The following is a 7836-nucleotide window of genomic DNA, read 5'->3' as shown; positions in this document are numbered from 1 at the left end:
AGTGTTCCCAGGTTTTGGGAAAAAAAAAAAAAAAAGATGGAACAAGAAATTCAGGAGCCAGCTCCCTCTAAAGCAAATGGAAACATTCAAACGTAATAATACATGAGTGCAAGATTTTGCTTGATTTACACCATTGCTGAGGAGTTGGAATCAATATCTTAGTTCAACTGCAAACTGTTGATGAGCTATAGGAGGGGAAGGTTGTAACATCATGAATTAAAAAATAATAATCTCTCAAGCTTAATATCAGCAAAGATTATTATTTTCTTTGATTTGTCAGACTAATTGAAAATAACTTTATAGTTAGCGGATGATTAATTAGGAGCCAACAAGATCTCCATCTTTATCTTAGTAATTCTTCACTGTGCTTTATTTCAACATTTAGTCTTTATGCTTAAAATACTCCTTGAGAAAGTAAAAAGGTGATTAACATAGGATTTTAAATGTGTGCCATTTGTTCTGAGTTTTTTACATATTTTTGTCAACAGAGTCAAAAGGAAATAATATACAACATTACAAAATTACTGCCTGTTCCGCTTACATCTGCCAAATCCTCCTTTTTGGTAGAGGTATTTTAACTAGATTCATTTAGAAACAGAGGAGAAAAAAAATAAGTAAAGGTTAATACTCTTCCCTTCGTTCCTTCCCAATTCCCAAAACAAAAGAACGTTGGACCCTGTGTACAATCACCTTGAAAGTTTTGAAGTGGTCTTGTGAGCCTTCCTCACATGAAACACCCTTAATCCCATGAGCCATCCTTCAGAAGAAGGACAGCCCATGTCACTGGTACTCTCCACAGATTTTCTCCCATGAAAAAAGGGTTTCAAAATAGCATCTGAAAGATATGGTGGTATTTGCAGGTCACATCTGTTGAGGTTTTTAAGGTTGGGGTGTGGGGGTGTATTTTTGTTGTTTTGTTTTGTTTTTTAATCATTTTCTCACAGTCTTGGCAAGCTCTGTCTTATCACATCATGCCTGTATCTTCAGCAAAGGGGGTGGGGTGATAAGTTTAACCCTTCATTTCAAAAGTAAATCCCAAACTATATGACAGTTTGAAGAAGTTGTGTGGGTAAATACCAAAGACTAAAAGGAGGACTGTTTCCTAAGGAACCATCAGAAATCAAATGATAAGAACTAAGCACTACTATTAACAATAATATTAAGATAAACTGTATTATTTCAAAAAATCTCATGCAGGGAAGGGTTCTCCCAGTTTTGGGGGTTGTCCTCTGTCTACCATCAAACCCAGCCTTTTGTAACAAATTCTGCTCATTTCTGCCAGCACAGGGTCATGGTTTGGTCCATCTCAATCTCCCATCAAGATCTTGATTTAGACCACCAGTTTACACCAGGAAGTACCCAATTTTTCCTCTCCAAAGTCTTGAGGCTTTTCCTAACCCTGCCCAAAAAGTAGCCGGGACTACAACTGTCCTGCTGTACCTTTGCACTTACCCCAGTCCCAAGATGTCACTGATATGGGGTGGCACCATGGTGGATGGAGAGCACAGGGGACCTGTCCCACGTGGGAGGAGGGAGCCCAATGGGAGGCAGTGGGGTCACAGTGACACACAGCCCATTTATTTGGAGGTGATTTATTTCTTTGTTTTGTTTTGTCAGTTTTCATTTGTGTGTTGTTTTTTGTTGGTTTTTTTTTGTTTGATTTGTTTTGTTTTTCTGTCAAGCCACCATAAACACTGCATTGCCCATCTGCACAAGTCCAGAAAGACACACATCCCCATCCCCATAGAAACTATGCAATAAGTACCATCAAAACAAATTCTAAAAAAAAAAATAAATAATGAAGAAAGAAACAAATTCCCTTTCCAAACCCAAGCACAAAACACTTTTAAGTCAACAGAATTTAATCTAGTTTATTCTCAAAAAAAAAAAAAAAAAGAGGAAAAAATATGAAAACAAAACAAAAAAGCAGGTCTTATCACTAGCAGTAAATAAATTTGTACAACCATTCAGTCTGTATAATAGGATGAAATAAATCTACATCTTTCTTATTTTGGTGCGTTGAATTATACATACAAACAACAATTACAGGAACTTGTTCACAATGCGTATAGACCTGGAGAATGGCTATCTGAAAACCCCTTGTTGGCAATGTCCGCATGTTAACACTGATTGCCTGACACCATTGGTACTTCCTATGTAAAAGGCCCATGGCCCGAAATGAATGATCTCCCTACAGGTTTTATTTATTTAGTTATTTAGTTAGTTAGTTAGTTAGTTAATGCATCATCAAAACCGTTCTAGCCAGCCCCCTCCCCTTCCCCAGAAATGAAAAAGAAACCAAAATTTTTTTTTTAAAAAAAAAAAGAAAATTAAAATAAAATAAAAGGAGAAGACATGACTGGCAGTTGGTCCATTTGTTCATAAGACCGCGTTTCCTCTTGGTCTGCATTGTTTGTTTTTCTTGTTTTTAAATTGTCCTCCCATCCTCTTTTTTTTCTTTTCCTTTAAAAAAAAATCTCTCGAAGTCCTTCATGCCTTTATCTTTACAGCTCTCCAGATGCAATAAAGTCTTCCTCAAATGTACAATATTTCTTACAATATAAGTTATATGCAATGTTCAGCATTTTTTATTTTATTTTTTTTTTCACAGCACTAGAGATCCTGTCCAATAGGGAATGCAAGTTCTGAATGGCTTATTCACAAATGGTATCCAGATTCAGTGGGTAAGAATACATAGACGCCATAGTGAGTTCCTTTAAAAAGTGGCAAACATCACTTTTTTAAAACTTTTTTTTTTACTTTTTTCCTTTTTTTCTTTTTTTTTCCTTTTTTGTGCTTTTTGTAGTTTTTTTCTCTTTTTATTTTTTTATTATTATTATTATTACTTTCGTTCTTACGCCTTCAAATAACATTTTTATTTTTACTTTTCATTCTTTTTTTTTCCCCCTCCCATTTGACTTGGGACGTCAGACCCAAAACCACACGCCTGCAAAAATGCAAGTATATAAAGTAATTCTCATTTTGAGACTGTAAGCATTCAGCAGGGGAGTCTATCGCTAACCCATGGCAGTGACCATACTGGAGGGATGGTGAGGTCCGAAGGAGAGGCTGGATGGAGGATGCATCGGTGTCGGTGTAGTCAGCATGTGGCTGGAGTGACTGAAGGGTGAAATGTGGCTGATAGAGGACATGTGTCTGGAGAGGGCGGCGGGGTTAAAGGAGCTGCTCTTGGGAAAGTCTTCAAGGTTGTCATGGACCTTTTTGCACTTTTTGGATTTGCTAGACATTTTTCGGTTTCTGGTCTGAATTCCTTCTTTCTTCATAGTCAGAGGTCTGTTAATCTAAACAAAAATCAATTATTTTTTTTTTGTGCTTCCATCCCTTCTCCCCAAATCACCGTGGGATTCCTGTGCCCCCATACCCAGAAAAGTGCCCAGGTCCATCTGAACATCCAGCAGCCCCCTCCTCCCCTTGCCTGCCCCACATACCATGGCTACACAACTTCATCCCACCCCCAAAATTCAAACCAGGGCCAAACCCACCCCTGAGAGTTGCAGAAAATTCCAGGTTTGGTTGAAATTTCTAAAGATGAAACAACAGAAAAGTGCAGAGCCTCACAGGAGCAAACCATACCCAAATAACTTGCAGCAGCTGAAAAATTTCAGCTATCTGCACATTAGGTAATTGCAGCGTGTTTAAGAACAAGACCAATCATTATCACCTTGAAATATTCCCTGCAGACAACAACTCACCCCCAGGCTTCCTGACTGATCTAAAACCATTAACGGCAACAGCTGCTGGGATTTCAGTGCTCCCAGGGGTCTCAGACTTTCACAGTGGCATTAGGGTGCCGCTCAAAGTCTTCATAAAAGCGACAGGTATTTGAATTGTCTGTTGGTTTTGGAATTATGTTGCACTGACTATCCTTTCAGGTTTACCTTATCCAAACTGGTTTTATTTCTAAGGCTATTTAGGTTTATTTTTGGCCTGAAACAGATATCTGTGCTGCATGGTAGAGCACTTTCTGCTTGCATGAAGATATACCTGGAGAAAACCAGAGAGGTGGTGGAGTCTCCTCCTTGGAGATCTCCAAAAGCAACCTGGACGTGGTCCTGGGCACTCTGATCTGGGTGGCCCTGCTGGAGTGGGGGTTGGAGCAGATGGACCCAGAGGTCCCTGCCAACCTCAGCCATTCTGGGATCCTCCAAACGTAAAGCATTACATTCTCCTGCAGGGTTGTAGGCAGCAGCAATGACTGTTCACACACCCAGCTAGGAAATGGTAGCAAAGGTTCCGTAAGAAACTCCTGTTGCTGCACAGCCAGCCAGCATCACAACATGCATTAGCACAGGTGTCATGAAAGACCCCAAAAAGGCAATTGGGGAGGGACTTATACATCCAACATCTGTAAAAACCCTTAAAAATCTGTACTTGGGGAGTGACATGAGTCTGTGCTCCCTCTGCAGAATCCCACCCAAGGCAGAAGACAGCCCCACAGGAGCGCCCAGCACCCCAAAGAGCTAAGCACCACTTCTTTTAATACACGTGGGCACACAGAAGTGCTGGTGGGTGTTCTGCAAACTGGAGAAAAGGGAGAAGAAACAGATCTGCTGTCCACCAAGAACTATCATCTCAGCCCTATCGAAGGACAATGGAAAGTGATTCCTGCAGGGATCCTGAACAGATCTTCATCTGCAAGATCTTCAGCCAGCACAAGGAACAAAGCGCTCCCTTCTTTGAGATCACAGAAAAGTTTAGTTTCTTGCTTGGTGCCTTTCCCCACAGCATGAGAACCATTCAGTGATTTCTCTCCCCAGGGAGACAGGAATACAAAAGCTCCCTGTTACTGGTAGGGACAGAGGCACGGGGAGAGGAAGGAGCATCCCAAAGTTCGTCATCTCAGTCTCAATGAGTGACCCCAGGCTCTCCACACCAGCAGTGGTGAGAAACCTCACCTCACCCTAAAAAAATGGGTGAATGGAAGGCTGATTACCTCTGGATAAAGGCAGCCAGAGGGAGCAGCCTGGCTTGCCAGCAGCTAAAGGTAGGAGGGATGAAGCTGCCCATGTGCAGATCAACAGCAGCCTCGGGGCAGCAACAAGCCAAAACCTCAAATGTCATGGTCTTTAAATACAATATCGCCCTTCTCCCTGGCTTCCTGTCCTCACCAAGGGAACTGGGACACGCACACAAGGAAGGCCCTTTGCTCCAGCCTGCAATGGGAAAGCTTTGCCTGCTCTGTTGTAAGTCACCCAGCAGGGATGTGCTGCCCATGCTCAAAAAGCAGGAGGCAGCCCCAGATGAATCCCACCAGGCAGCAATGACAAAGCAGACCTGGAAGTCCTGATCTCTGATGAACTCAACTCAAATCCAGGGATTTGCATCACGATGTGAAGTCTCAAGGGCAGCCAGAACTGATTTCCAGGTGAAGCAGCAAACACAAGCTCAGGAGCTTCTGGTGGCAAAGCTACATTAGCCTGGTGCTGGGACTGGTGCTGTGCTGGCACTGGGATCAAGCACAGTGCTTGGTGCTGTGTCCTGCAGGACACTGACCACTTCCTTAAAGCAACGTCTTTCATGTCTTGTTCTATTGCAGAGAACAGACCAACCCTGACAATGATTTGATGTGAACCTGAAGGATGAGAATTTTGCCCAGGGTGGTGACAAGCCATGGCCAGCCCTGCGTCAGAGATGCCATCCCAGATGATAGCATCATCCTGCTGTCATGGTCTCACCCTTCTAGCAGGCACCGGACCCAAACAGATGAAGATTCGGATAAATGTCAGGAGGAGAAAGACCAGCAGTCACAACAGCAAGCTGGAAACATTTTGTGCTGACTTCAAAAGCCAGTCACAGCAAAGTTAAAGGGGTCCCCAAATCATCAAAGCCACGGACTCATCTCTGCTTCTGGGGTAGAGAAATGAGAGACCTGGAGGGAAGACCTTCTCTGTGAAAATTCATTGTGATAAAAATGACAAACACATGCTAAATTAAAATTAAACCAGCCCAAAGCATGTATATGAAATTCATTAATTTCAGATGGAGCCAATTAATTATGGGCAGGAATTACGCTCTTTGTTTCATCATGTGCAAAACACTGACTGCCCTGCCTTTGGATACTATGAAACAAAGACCTTTTCTGAGGACTTTTACCAAAATTAATGGTGGCTAACTCATTTCTATGGGTGCAGGCCAGTCTGCTGCACACCTCGGGTGAGGTACAGGCACTCCTACCCATCTCTGAAATGAGTGAAGGCTGATCCCACTTCTAAGAAGGACTGAAATAACAAGGACGAGAGCCTCACATTCAACAGACCAAATCCAGGGGATGGTCTTAGACATTATAGGTCTGATCTTGCTCTGACTGAAGACAATGGGATTTTGCCATTGACCTCAATAAGGTCCTGTCACTGAAGCGGATTTATCCTTTAGACATAGTCATTACAACGTTGGGTTAATCTTCCAGAGTGGCTGTATCTTAGAGAGCTCTCTGGGATGCCACAGGATGAAAGGCATCGTATCAATGTGAAATATTAGTCATTGTTAATATCGGTGTTAATGGAGCTGACTCTTGTTGAAGTCAGTGGGAGAAATGCCAACAGCTTCACTAAACGCACCCCAAGACTGTTATGATTATTGCTAATATCCTACTGACAAATGGGTTAGCTTCAGCTGTAGGAATCAACAGCAAAACAAACTGATGTAGCTCATGAAAAAATAGTTTTGGTGTAATTCACTGCAATCCTTCCTGGCGTGGGCTTAAAAAACAGGCAAGTTTCATCTTCATATCAATCCATTAAAACAACCTAACAATCTGAAGGTCCAAGAAAAACTCATTAAACTCAAAGCAATGAAAAGAAAAAAAAAATGAGTTTCCTACAGCCTAGCCTAAACCAGAGTGAAGGCATCTTCCAAGCAGCCAAAGGACTTCAGCTGTCATTGACACGCGATCTGTGCAGACACTCTCTGCTGCTCAGGAGGAACATGCTATGGTGAGCTTTAGAAATTTGTATTTCCAGTTCTTAACCGAGAACAGATGTAGACACAAATACACCAAAGGAGAAGGACCACATCCTACACAAATTGGTCTTGCACTCTAAAATACCAGACCAATTTACACCAGCCAAGAAAACTTGTTCATATGCTACCACCAAACTTCATCCTTGCCTTGAGTTGATTATAGGGTGATGCCAGTGCCACTCAGCAGGCAGTTAGAAGAGCTCCTACTGTCCTGCCTCCCAGCAGCCAGAAAATAGAAGGCGTCTTGGTGAAGCTACCACCACCTTACCACCAGTCCCCCCCCCCCCCGAAAAAAAAAAAAAAAGCTCATATTTTATTTCTGAAGTACAGTGTAGCCTTCACAGCCACACACTTTGCAAGCCACACTGGGCTGCAGAATAATGCTTAAGTGCTCTGCCCCTGTAAAGCTCTAAAGCTCAGGGTGGTATTTTCAAGGATAATCAGCAGCAACATTGCCCATTTCTCACCGTCGTAATAATTCATCAGCTACTGGGAAAAGTGAAAAAGAAAAGGATCTACCCACTCATAGCTAGACTGTAGTACCCTTGCCTAGTTCTGTTGCTGTACACAGTATCTCAGTCCTCTAGGGGTTTCATTTAAGCAGGTCCCATTAATGGAGTTGCTCATAAGGCAAGATACTACTTGACTTCGGTAAGTAGCTGTGCTGAGCTTTTCAGCAGCTGACGGTGTGTTTAATGAGTATGAAAATGGTTCCAATGTGCTCAAGGCCTGCCCCATGTCACAAATTTCACAGCTGGATCAGAGTTTCCCTAAACAGTGGGTCTAGGGGTCAATTTGGGCCAACTAGGTTCACAAGTTGGTGTTAAAAACAAAAAGAGAGAGGGAGCGGGTGCT

General features: G+C 42.4%; 1 protein-coding gene across 4 annotated transcripts in view; it reads right to left on the bottom strand.

The window, feature by feature from the left end:
- Positions 1-1844: 1844 nt before the first annotated feature.
- GATA3 (GATA binding protein 3) overlaps positions 1845-7836 on the bottom strand; it is a 29125-nt gene continuing 23133 nt past the window's right edge. For all 4 annotated transcript variants that reach the window (XM_083844499.1, XM_083844501.1, XM_083844500.1 and 1 more), the window contains exon 6: positions 1845-3302. In XM_083844499.1, the coding sequence (XP_083700625.1) occupies positions 3018-3302 (285 nt within the window). In that variant the 3' untranslated portion in view covers positions 1845-3017. The remainder of the gene's footprint in view (positions 3303-7836) is intronic.

The sequence above is a fragment of the Anser anser genome (assembly GCF_964211835.1).
Source record: "Anser anser genome assembly, chromosome: 1".
Lineage (NCBI taxonomy): Eukaryota > Metazoa > Chordata > Aves > Anseriformes > Anatidae > Anser > Anser anser.
The sequence above is the reverse complement of the archived record's forward strand: the minus strand, read 5'-3'. Positions and strand labels throughout refer to the sequence as shown.